The sequence below is a fragment of the Gavia stellata genome, chromosome 18 (genome assembly GCF_030936135.1).
Source record: "Gavia stellata isolate bGavSte3 chromosome 18, bGavSte3.hap2, whole genome shotgun sequence".
Lineage (NCBI taxonomy): Eukaryota > Metazoa > Chordata > Aves > Gaviiformes > Gaviidae > Gavia > Gavia stellata.
This window is the reverse complement of record NC_082611.1, coordinates 19,613,671-19,625,803: the sequence shown is the minus strand read 5'-3', so window position 1 is coordinate 19,625,803 and position 12,133 is coordinate 19,613,671. Positions and strand designations below refer to the sequence as shown.

The window sequence follows — 12,133 nt, the reverse complement described above, 5'->3', positions numbered from 1 at the left end:
GAAAGAGGGGATATCAAATAGATTTTTCCATCCCAGGCTTTCAGCTCCATCCCAGGCTTTCAGCTCCATCTCACTACAAGAAAGACATTGAGGTGCTGGAGCGTGTCCAGAGAAGGGCGACGGAGCTGGTGAGGGGTCTGGAGCACGAGTCTGATGAGGAGTGGCTGAGGGAGCTGGGGTTGTTCAGTCTGGAGAAGAGGAGGCTGAGGGGAGACCTCATCGCTCTCTCCAACTCCCTGAAAGGGGGTTGTGGTGAGGTGGGTGTTGGTCTCTTCTCCCAAGTGACAAGGGACAGGACAAGAGGAAACGGCCTCAAGTTGCGCCAGGGGAGGTTCAGGCTGGATATTAGGAAAAAGTTCTTTACTGAGAGAGTAGTGAAACATTGGAATAGGCTGCCCAGGGAGGTGGTGGAGTCACCCTCCCTGGAGGTATTCAAGGAGCGTGTGGATGTGGCATTGTGGGATGTGGCTTGATGGGCATGGAGCTGTGTGGTGTTGGGTGGGTTGGTTTTTGGTGTGTTGTGGTGGGGTTTTTTGGGGTTTTTTTTTGTTTTTTTTGGTGGTGTTTTTTTTTTTTTAGGTTGGACTCGATGACCTTACAGGTCCTTTCCAACCTTAGTGATTCTGTGATCTCAGCAACCGGAGCCTGCGGCTCCAAAGAGGCTGCCCAGCACGTCAGGACGGCGGGCGGTGCTGAGCTCTGCCTCCCCAAAGCCCGACCGCTGCCGCCGCGGCTCAGGCCCGCCACCCACAGCGAGAGGCCCGCCGGCCCCTCGGGGCGCGCTCCGCCGCCAGGAGCGGGCGGCCCTCCCCGCCCCGGCCCGCTGCCCGGCGGGGCGCGGAGCCGCCTCGGCTGCCCGCCGCGAGGGCGCCCCCCAGCGGAGCGGCGGGGCCGCCGCGCAAGCGGGCCGCCGCGGGAGCGGCGCCGGGGGGGGGGGGGCGGCTTCCGGGCCACACGGGAAGCGGCGCGGCGGGGTCCCGGCGGAGCGGCCCGCGCTGTCGGCCGGCGCCATGGCTCGTAAAAAGCTGCACCGGCCCATCGCCGCTATGGCCAAGAAGATCCGCGAGTACCGGGCGCTGAAGAACCGGCCGCGGGAATCGCAGCGCTTCGCCCTGGACTACGAGACCATGCGGCGGCCCCTGACGCAGAAACGGCTGCCGGTGCGGGCCTGGGAGGACGCGCGGAGCGAGAACCGGCTCTTCGCTCTGCTCTGCCGCCTGCCGCGCTTCGGTGTGGGCCGCACCGTCACCCGCAAGTCCTGGCTGTGGGCGCACGACGAGCCCTGCTACTGGGTCATCGCCAGGGTGAAGGCGGACTACACGGCCGAGGTAAGGGCCGGCCCCCGGCCGCGCTCCCCGCCGCCGCCCCGGCCCTGCCGCCCTCAGCGGGCCCTTGTTTTCTTTGCAGAACATGGACCACGGAAGAGCCTGGGGCTACCTGACCTTCCGAGGTAAAGCCGGCTTCTCTTCCTGCGGAGGAGGTTTGGAGAGAGCCCCGGGGAACAGCGTGCGCGGGGTTGGGGCGGGAGGGCTGCAGCCGTCCCGTTGGGAATCGGTTTTTCTCGGCTCTGCTCGTCGGAGAAGCAGCTCTCCCCTTCTTAGTTTCAAACGCTGGCAGCTGGCCCTCGCAGAACGCCTTTCTAAGGAAGGTTGCGGCAGAGCCAGCGTAGGCCGACGGCGCGCTGAGAGGGGATGAGGTGAGGCGACAGACTGCTCGGGACTTGGAAATCGAGACAGAGAACCAACACCTCAGGGTATTCCAGGTAAAATGGTCAGTCAAGCAGCAGTGAGGGCAAGTAAACTTAGGTAACCGGGATTTTACATCAATGCTCGAGTGAGTGAATGTCCCTTTTTAAAGCCGCTTTATGTTAGGCATGTGATTGTCGCTTACTAGAGTTTCGGAAACATTTCTCATTCAAAGGTTTTAAAGTTGTTGGGTATTTTTAACGTTAAATTTCCCATGGAACTCCCGTCAGTGTAGAGAGAAATTACTTTTGCTCCTTAGCCGTGGAAACTGAACCAGAGAGAGATGAAGTGACATTTTAAATGAAGAGAGGGAGTCGACCACAGAATTGGAACGACTTGCCTGTAGTCCCTTCAGCCTGTTTCTGTTTTGATTTCCAAGGACAGAAGTGGGATCCCGTAGTATAGCGGGGAAGATACTGTCCAAACCTTTGAAAACTTCCTTTACTAGTGCCAGTTGTAGCATCTTTGATACCAGGGAGTTGACACTCGCTGCATTTCCCAGATGAAGTTTGTTTGTCGATAGCGTTGTCCACTGGTGTTCATCATCTTTTCTCAGGCAAAACCGAAGAAGAAGTGAGAGAGATCGACAAAGTCATGTACCATGACTGGCGTATGGTGCCCAAGCATGAGGAGGAGGCCTTCAAGAAATTCACCCCAGTGCCGGAGGAGACCGTTCGCTACCTCCCGTACCCGCCTCTGCTGCGAGCCATGATCCTTGCACAGTGGCAGAAAGAGGGAAAACCAATCACAGAGGAGCCAATGATTGACCTGAAGAAGGCCGTGGCCTCTCCCCATCAGGGTGCGAAGGAAAAAGCTGCAGGGACACCAGTATAAGGACGTGTTCTATGTCCTGACCTTCCCACGTGCTCTCACTGTGTGTTAGACGCACGTTGTCTTACAGAACCCCCCGTGTCCGCTGTGGTATGGTGTACCCAGGTTTCCTAGCTTTCTCCCCAGCCCTGTACAGTGACCTCACCTGAAATGAAAGATGCAGATGCATTCAGATATTTTTTTTTTTCCCATAATTTTGGACTCAGTCAGCAGAGGAACCTTCCTGGTTCCCTGTATAGTCTCTGAATGCATAGCTCCCATCATTCAGCTACAATTCTTTGGAGCACAATTTCCTTTACAGCCTGAAAATTAGGTTTTTATGAACATTTTGCAGATAGTTTGGGTCCTACATAAATCACAGAAAAATGACTGAGACTATCACATTATTTCACAGAGCTGTGTACAAATGTATCTACTCACAAAAATAAATGTTCTCTTGTTTCTGCAGCACGGTTCTAAGAAAACTTGGGGGTTTTTTTTCAGCACGTGGAGATCATTGTGAGTTCCAAATGCAGAGCCATTAGCTTACCAAATACAGGCACAGCACCGGATTCCTCTTAACTGCTGCGGAATCTGCTGGTTTCCTTACATACGATGGCAACGAACAACAGGGGAGGAACCCAACTTGGCTTTGGATCCTAAGCTTATCCAAAGCTATCCATCTCTTATTGCCAGAGATGGCTGTCAGGAGATAGGAGAAACCATTTTAATTCTGATAATGCAAAGTATACACGGTTGGCTCTTACTGTTTGAAGCCAATCACAAATTACCGCCTGTTCCAGTGCGGTGTGTTGTGGTGAACATCATCACAAAAATGCAACTCCTTGGTGCAGTTCTTCGCATTTCATTTTCCCTCGCGGTGGCTGTGAATTCTGCTGCTGTGTCAGGAACTGTTGGAGGGTGTAGTCTGGGTGTGGGTAATGGGTACAAGAGCTGTTGTGGTCTGTAACCCCACAGATCAGCTCCCTGCAGAAACAGCTATTCGGTTCTTTTGTCTTGTAGGGGATAGGCAAGAGGTGCTGTTCCGTTTGCTGCGGTGTCCTGAAATCACAACTAGCCTGAAGGGATTTGCTGAGGGAAGGCAAAAACTGGACTCCGTGCCCTGCCCAGGGTGCAGGGCAGGCCTGGGTGGGACAGGGGATCGTGTGGCCCCCGGCACCAGGAAAAACGCTGTCGTCAGGCAGGAGCAAAGGGATCGACATCAGCTGCCTGGACCTCCCTGGGGTTCCTCACCAGCGGCTCCTATGGGATAAGAGGGAAGGTTTTTCTCATGACTTAAAAGCTGGTCCTATGGCAAGGCGCAAAGGCTGGGAGGAGCTGGGCTCTCGTCCCTCGGCTGTGGCAGAAGCGCTGCAAGGGCACATGCCAGGGCCGGTTCAGTGGCTTCAGAAGCAAAGGAACAATCCAGGGGAGGGAAAATCCAGAGTGTTGCTAAAGGCACAGACTGTTTGAGCCTGTGAGACTGCAGCTGCTGGGATGGAAAAACAGCTTCTCTGGTTTCCATAGCCTGCGCTGCCGGGTGCTGGGCTGAGCTGGTGCCTTGTCCTTACTGTGACTGAGGTGCTACTGAACCAGCACACAAACCGAGGACGAGCGAGGTGGGAAAGGAGGCGTAGATGTGAGTTAGATGGGAGGAGGAGAACAATCTAGTCCTCTGTCCTGCACAAGCAGGAGCTGAACACAACCCTAGCACAGGCAGTGCCCTCCCTGACGGGGCACAGGCCCGTGGAGTCACAGGCCCATGGAGTCTGACCACAGTGGGCAGAGCCAAGCGCTGGCGCTGGTTCACAGTGTCCACCAACAGCCCCAGCCAAGGCAAGAAGTGACCCATGATGAGGGTCCACCCAGGGAGCCCAGCCAGGAGCAAAAGCAGATGGCAGGTAATACCCTGCAAGGCACAGAATGATACAATGGCCAGGGTTGGAAGGGACCTTTGAAGATCATCTAGTCCAAACCCCCACGTCCAAGGGGTCCATCTAGGAGCAGCTGGAGATAGGCACAGCTACAGCACAGCTCAGGCAAAGACTGAAGGCCCCATCCAGTGCTTAGATCAGACTCCAGGGCCATGGGTGGAAAGAGCCCATGCATGGGTGGGGGCCCGGGGTGGGGCGATCAGGACAATCACGGCCTGCTGGTGACCTCAGGGGCTTAGCACTTGGGGCAGGCGTGTCTTCCCACAGAGCCCTGGGCCGCGTGTGAAGGTCCCCTTCTGGAAAGCCGCACAGCCCCAGTTTGCCGTGTGTTGGAGTCAATGCCTAGAACTCTCCGGGAGCTCTGCCGGGACTCTCAAACCTGGGCATTAACCCCTGGATCCTTTAACAGCACGGGGGGGGGGTGGTTGGCTGAAGGATGACGGTTGTGAGCCCCTTCCTCAGCCACTCAGGTGGGTGCCAGACATGGCTGCACTTCACCCAGTGCCTTGCTCAAACTGCTCCTGGCCGCATCGAAGGGTGCAGCCCCAGGGGTGCAGGACGGGACCCAGGGCCCGTTTCCTAGCCCCCATAGTTGAGGTGCTTCTAGTAATCTATGAGGCACTGCCCGTTGTACTTCACCCTGGCCTGCAGAGGACCGACCGCGGGTGTTGGTCATGGAGGCGACTCACCTCAGGGACCCCTGCTCAGGCCAGAAGCCACTCTGGGCGTTAAAGAGGTGGCTCCCTTCTCTATTATTGCTATGTACAGCCCTTGAATTAATGCAGTTCTACAAAACAAGTATGACCGTGTCTAAGTGCTGCTGGGACTAAGAGGAACTCGCTTCCTGCAGTGCTGAGTGTCACCGATTCCTATGGGACTTTGTGAAGTACCACCCTGTATTGACAGGGGACATCAGCAAATCGAGTGTCGAAAGCTGAGCCTGATGTGTTAACCCTGGCAGCCGCCCTGAAGGGGACACCACGAGACGCGACGGCTGCAGCTAGCCAGCAGCTAACGGTTGCCTTTTCCGCCTTTCATTTCTGGTGCTAGGAGAAGCTACACACCAGCCCCTTCTGCTCTGACCCAGCGAGCAACCCACATCTCATTTCTTGCGCTAAATTGCTCAACGGTGAACACTTGAGCTGCCGTTCCCACCCTTTTAAGTGCCTTGCTGTTACTGAAGACGGAGCAGAAATCCCAGTGCCTTTATAGGAACAAGAGGCCCTACACTTGCTGATGTTAACACATTTATTACATACAGAACAGATATGGTTTGTTGTTTGATAGCGTAGGGGACAAAGCATGGGAACGTATTCATACAGCAGTCTCTTTACAGAATGCCATCTTCAGACCAAATAGCGGAGTTTACAGGCCTTAAGACACTTTTTAAAATCCTTTTGTAACATACAAGATACTTTACATACATCACAGTGGAGATATGACAGGGAAGTGTGTTGAAGCCAGTCAATTCTCACCTTGCTGCCCAGCAGCCACCAAACGCCCACAGGAGCTGACAGCAGAGGTTGGTTCTACTTAGCTGTAGCTGCCTCTCTTAGACATGTGCTTCTCTTGGAGGAAAAACATGCACTGAGCTGGAAAGGAACCTGTTGGTAGTGGCCCGAGACCGGTTTCCCTTATGTTGCCAGGGCCCAGTGGGTGACAGGAGACCGAGTACTGTCACTTCGACTGCTAAAACCAGATAGAGAACAAACAGTAGGAGGTAAGAACGTTGCAATTCTGTATTTTCCTATGGAAGAGTTGATAGAGCTAAGGAACTGGGCCTACTAGGTTGGGGTTTTATCCTTCAATTAGCCCAAATCATGAAGTTTACCTGGCCCTAACTGATGAACTGTTACATGTCTGTAGAATCTGTGGTCTAAATGTCGCTCTTGTTAACTTTAATGCACTCTGTGTTGTGATCCAAAGAGCTCTTCCTAGCAGAAAGCATTTTGGGCAAGTGAAGAAGAAGTCTGGCACGGTCAGCAGTGCCCGGTGAAGGGTCCCCCCACATGCAGGTGGCTGCTCCAAGCATCCCTCAGCCAAATGCCAGCCACAGAGCCTGGTGTGCCAACGGCTGGAGGACACCGGCCAGCTGGTTTCCTACCTCGGTGAAGAGTGGTGTGGTTGTGCGTGTCACCAGCACCGCTCACAGGCAGTGTGGGCACCACTGTGGCTCCGTACTCGGGTGGCTGAGGCCTCTGTTCTCCAGAGACATCCTCTTGCCTCCTTGCAGGGGAAACGCGTGCCCCAGCCTTTTCTGAACTGCGGATCCAAAAAGCATTTCAGCGCTGCTGCATCAGGCCAGGTGCCGCATGTTAGAACTCCCCCTGGGAATGCTGCATCCCTGCAGCACATGAGAAGCTTTAGACCACAAGCCTTGGTGTCAGCCTGGTCCGTGGCAACAAGCACAGGACACAGCTGGGAGCTTCCCGGAAGATGGAGGCTTCCCCCAGCAGCTCCCATACCACCACGCTGGCACGAGGACATCCCTGTGAACCCCGAGTGTTTCTTTCACGGAAGAAACAAGATGATGACCAGGAGCTTCCCAATTCATCGCTAACAACTGCTACTCGCTCTAGTCCTGCGCATCCAGGAGGGAGTGTTGGAAGGAAACAAAACTTACCCTTGTGGAGACAGGGCTGTCAGAAAGGGAGGACAAACCATTGCCTCTACATCTGGAGCTGCCATGTTCTGCATCTGGAGCTCAAAACTGTTCTCCCCGGCCCCATTTTTTGCTGCTTCTCTTGTAAGCAGGACGTACCTTTGCAATCCCCCAGCATTGCTTACACAAGGAGGGCCATCAGAATTTTTCTCAGGGCTTGTCAATTCTTTTCAGGAGTCAGAAATTTCCATCTTTTCAAACTACTTAGCAACAAAGTCAGTGCTCGCCACGTTAGGTAAAAGAGGTCGGGAGATCTGGCCTCAATTCCTTTTTCGGTGTGAGCTCAGGCGAGATACAGCCTTTCTATACCTTCCCTGCACCTACACAGTCTTTCCTAACCGACTGCCACAGCGTGAAGGAAAACAGACATCTCCTTCCAGCAGTTCCCGGGATGGGGACACAGCCTTATGACTCAAGGTAATCTCAATGTGTTAATGCAGAATCCACAGCAGACCAACATCATCCGCCCTCGCCTGTGCTTTAAAAGCCAACAAATGCTATGCAGAGATAGCTTTCTCCTACACCTTCCAGAATGAACTCAAGAGTTCTTTTCTGCCAGGCATTTTTGGAAGGGGGAGTTAAAAGTATTGCTGCCTTTTCTGCTCTTAGAAAAGCAAGGTTCCCGTACCCCTTTGCTACCACAGTTTCCAAAGGCCCTGTGGCCTCCACGTTCAAACACCCGTCTCCCATCTGAGGCTACCAAACAATCCTCTCCGGACACACACAGCCACTCAGCGCACGACTGCTGAGACAGCAACAGCAGCAGCGAAGGGAGACTTTCCATCTGCAAGTACGGAGGATGTGTTCCCCCCAGTAATGGCACTGCTGCCTTCTCCAGCCAAACAGCAGAAGTGCTGCCCGAACCCTGACACTCCTTTCTATTGAGGGTTCCTTGGACCTGGCTGCTCTTAGTCTGGGGGACATTATTCTGTGCTTAAGGGTGGATAAGGTGGAGAGTCCACCGGTGAACTAGAAAGGATTTCTTCTAGGGTGCTGCAGAAGTTGTGATTCACCGTCACTGCTTTGGCGGGGGACGTACTTCTTCTCATGCAGGTGGGAGTGAGGCAACCTGCCGGAGAACCTGAGCCACCACCCATCCAGCTGCCAGCTCCCACGTGCTGGGCAAAGGCTTTGCGCAGTTGTAGCTCCAAGCTTCACTTCGTAGACGCGCTGCCATTTCTCTCCTTGTAGATGCCAGCTCCAGAGCAGAACAATAATCCAACCACGCAGAAAGCGGATGGGCCCAAGATGAAAGCTGCAAGTTCAGAGGTTAGAAGGGGGGTCACAGTCCGAGGCAGGAGCCATTGCAGTTGTCTGGGGTCGGTTTCCAGCAGTAGGTATAATGCAGGCGTTCTGTATGTACATCTTGGCATTCAGGCGGGAGGAGGGACACTTACATTGGTGGGAAAGGAGAAATCCTCACTCGGGGATATATGATACCTGCCACACAATAATGTGGCTCCTTTCAGCCTTGGAAAGTACTGGCTTCACCTGGGTGGCATCTCCTGCATTCTCCTCTGTCTCATCATCTTCTCCATCCCCTGAAGAGAGGAAACAGAGAGTAAAAAAGGCAAGAAAGAAAATCCCAAATTGCACTGCTCTGGAGTACGTCCAGAGAGGCTAATATCCCTGCTACAGTCTCGGCAGTCTGACAACAGACGGCATGAGCTGAGACTTCCCTTTATGCCTGAAGAACTTTTACAGCAACGTGATGCTTTTCTGAAGCAGGACTGTATGGCTGGAACAAACTGTCTCCAGCAGTAGGGAAAACCACCCTTCTTCCTTTTGGGGAAGCCAGTGTTTACAACACAGAGCGCCCTCGCGCAGCACAGGCGACCACAGTGGGACAGCAATGTTTGGAGCCAGTGGCACAGACGGTTTAATTCTTTCCAGGGCCATTAGCGCAGACTGTGTGGCACCGCAGGCCCAGGCAGGGGCAGGGTTTGGCAGCCTTGTGCTGTGCAAGGAAGACGCTTGCCATCTCCCCTCACGGCCAGAGGCAGGAGAAACAGAGAGCAGTCCTTTTCAGATTTTGCTCCCCACAGCAGTGATCCCTCTCTCCACAACCACAGCCCTGCACCCCATCCCGTTGCAGATGCCTCCCACCACAGGTGCTCACCGATCCGGAAATCGATGTACCCTTCTCCTCCGCTCAGCACCAGGACATTCTTCAGCTTCTGCCCCTCGGTCTCTGTGGCCGCTGTGCTGGGATTCTCCGAAGGGCTGTCCAGCACACTCCCATTCAGGGTTGCTAGGACATTGCCTGGGAGAGGACAGAGGTGCCGTCAGTGCCGCTGCTCAGCCCCCATGCAGTTAACACACACAAACACAACTGGGCAGGCCAATTCCTTCTGCTGGGGAGATCTGGAAGTCACTGCAGTTTAAACTACTGATGTCTGAGCCACAGTGATCTGCAAGCACTAGAAATGGCATGGACAGCCATCTGCTGCAGATGGGCTCAAACTCCTGCCGCAGAATGGACGGTGAGACAAGACCCTCGCAAGGGCGGGCTGTGGTCCTTACCAGGCACAGAGACGAAGAACTTGACAGCATCACGGTGGCCGTGGAAACAAAGCTGTGCCTGAGCCATGGAGCAGTAGGGAATGAAACTGCTGGCCGATTTGTCGCTGTTGTCATCGCCATACACATGGATGACCCCGCCAGAGCGGCTGCCCTCTCCAGAGGTTGGTGAGGTCTTGTTGGCTGGGGACAGGGCAGAGGAATATTGTCAGCGATGGCTTTGAGTCCCACTTACAGAAGGGACTCACTCAAAAAGAAAAATCACGAGCCATGAGGGAAAGCCTTTAAAGGCGCAGGTCTCTGTAAAGGTCTTGTGTAAAGGATGTGATGGAGCAGACCACACTAGACTATCTCTTAGGCTGGTAACAATCCACTCATGATAACTAACTTCATTTTCTCATCAAATCTAGTATTTGGCTACTAACGAGGCACACATCCCTGGAGGTGCTGGGCAAGAGTGACCCTAGGGCAAGCTAGACAAGGTCTCTGACGTGTCCCAAGGAAGGCCTCTTCACTAGCAGCAATCCTGTCCAGCCTCCAGAAATTACCTACAGTCCTAGGAACAACCTTGGTCTTTTGTACTGGCAGGGTATCCGAAGGTGTCCACTGTACCCATAAACATTACGGGCACGTGGAGGAGAATTACTGTTTTCTGGATTGGTGAAGTTGCTCAGTTTCCACGTCAAGTCCTTTGCTCACGCCAAGCTGTGAGCACACAGGCTGCTGAAACCAGTCTCTGGGTCTGGTGAAGGCCTCTCAGCCCAGTAAGTGTCACAGCACTTAGTCCTTGATTTAGCCGTGACACCACAAGTTCAGCTACTCAAGCGATGAACATCTGAAAGATGTTCACCATCCACAGCTTCCAAGGATTTCAAGGTGGGCTGAGGGGCTGGCATCCTTCATGTCCAGGCTCTGAGAATGTGAATTCTTCCACTCACCACGGAACAGAGGCCAGTGCTCAGAGCTCGGGCTGGGAGATGCTTTCCTTCCGCGTGCACCCACATCAGTAAAACAGTACTAAAATCAGAGGGCTTTCACTTCCTGTGAGAGAACTGAATTGCTTGCTTAATTATCTGAAGTTCTCTATTTTGGTTTGGGCTGGATTTCAATTATTAAGTGCCTTGGACAAAGGAGACTTTTAGCTATCAGGCTCAAGCCAGGATGGCGAGACAAGTACAAATATTTTGATGGAAGAATGAGAATCAGTGCATGCAGGGGGAAGATCCCCAAGATGAAGGCTCTCTGCCCCTCTGTGCTTTGGTTTGCTGTGAGCAGCTACAACTGGATGAGCTCATGTGTTTGACAGACAGGGCTGGTACTAGCACTTCTCGCTCAGCATCTGGCTTCTTACTGCAACCAATATCAGATGCTTTAAAAGGAGGAGACGTAGACGATACTGCTTCTGGAGAGCCACAGAAATGTCTTACAATGAGAAAAAAATACTCCTTTCTGACCCTGGAAAGGCTAAGGGAAGCATAAATCTGAATTCAGACCCCGCCTTAACTGGCACAAACCCAAACAACTCTTTATGTTTGTCAAAGTCCCCTCTGGTTAAAAGTCTTGGTTGATGACTTGCAGCTGGCAGGTGCCACAGCACCTACTGCCATTGGCCTGGAACTGATGAGAGAAGCATCCTTGGAAAACCAAGGATGACCAAGGAAGACCCTGGAAGAACAGTCTACTCCTGCTTCCTGGAACTCTCTGACTGAATGAACCTTTACAGTCCCCATTTCAAACCTGGCCTACCACAGTAAGGGAACTACTGATGAAGAATAAAGTACTCTTGACGCAAAAAAACCAGAGGGATGGCTGATGAGATGGATGAAAAGGTTTTTAGCCATGGGGAATGAGGATATTTACATTATTGTCTCTGGTCGCTTTTCTCAGGTGCAACTTAAAATGAAAAAGTGATGAGGCAAAATGGATGGAGAGAGCTGGATGGCAGGATGGAACGGTGGGAAAGTGACCGCAAAGGTGAATGAATGCAAAAGGAGAGAAAGCTGTGGGAAGGAGGCAATGGACTTACCCCGGAGCCCAAGGAGTTGGCCTCGGTGGAGGACTACAGCTAGGCACAGGCAAGGAGTGGGAACACAGAGGGGCATGGGAAGAGACAGGCAAGACAGGAGAGAAGAAAAAGGTGGTTACTGGGAGAAAATTCAGGGAGCAACAGAAACGTATAAAATCTAGAGAAACCGCAACAGGAGCTACAAGCTCCGATCAGTTTATACCAACGCTGTTCTTACTCACTTTGCTCTTATCGTAAAAGGACAAATGTAGTATCTGAGATGGGAGAGGAATGATGGTCACAAGGATCCATTGCTAAAGTTTCTAGTGAGACCTTACTGCTTACCACATTTTTACCGAAACACCAAAAGATAATGCGACTGGTTTACAGCAGGGAACAAGCTTAATTCAGAATTAGGACAGCAGCCCCAAGAAAGAATGGACTTTGAAACAGGGAT

The 12,133-nt window shown here is 53.0% G+C and overlaps 2 protein-coding genes across 2 annotated transcripts in view; one reads left to right on the top strand and one right to left on the bottom strand.

Moving 5' to 3' along the window:
* The first annotated feature begins 996 nt into the window (after positions 1-996).
* Positions 997-3,024, top strand: MRPS34 (mitochondrial ribosomal protein S34). Its single transcript, XM_059826484.1, has 3 exons — positions 997-1,328; positions 1,408-1,450; positions 2,302-3,024. The coding sequence occupies exons 1-3, from the start codon at positions 1,011-1,013 to the stop codon at positions 2,577-2,579; spliced, it is 639 nt and encodes a 212-aa protein (XP_059682467.1). The 5' UTR covers positions 997-1,010; the 3' UTR covers positions 2,580-3,024.
* A 2,744-nt stretch (positions 3,025-5,768) lies between these two features.
* Positions 5,769-12,133, bottom strand: part of MAPK8IP3 (mitogen-activated protein kinase 8 interacting protein 3) — a 58,177-nt gene continuing 51,812 nt past the window's right edge. The window contains exons 27-30 of the mRNA XM_059826623.1: positions 11,698-11,736; positions 9,675-9,854; positions 9,271-9,414; positions 5,769-8,692 (exon numbers count right to left, since the gene is read on the bottom strand). Of these exons, the coding sequence (XP_059682606.1) occupies positions 8,571-8,692; positions 9,271-9,414; positions 9,675-9,854; positions 11,698-11,736 (485 nt within the window). The 3' untranslated portion in view covers positions 5,769-8,570. The remainder of the gene's footprint in view (positions 8,693-9,270; positions 9,415-9,674; positions 9,855-11,697; positions 11,737-12,133) is intronic.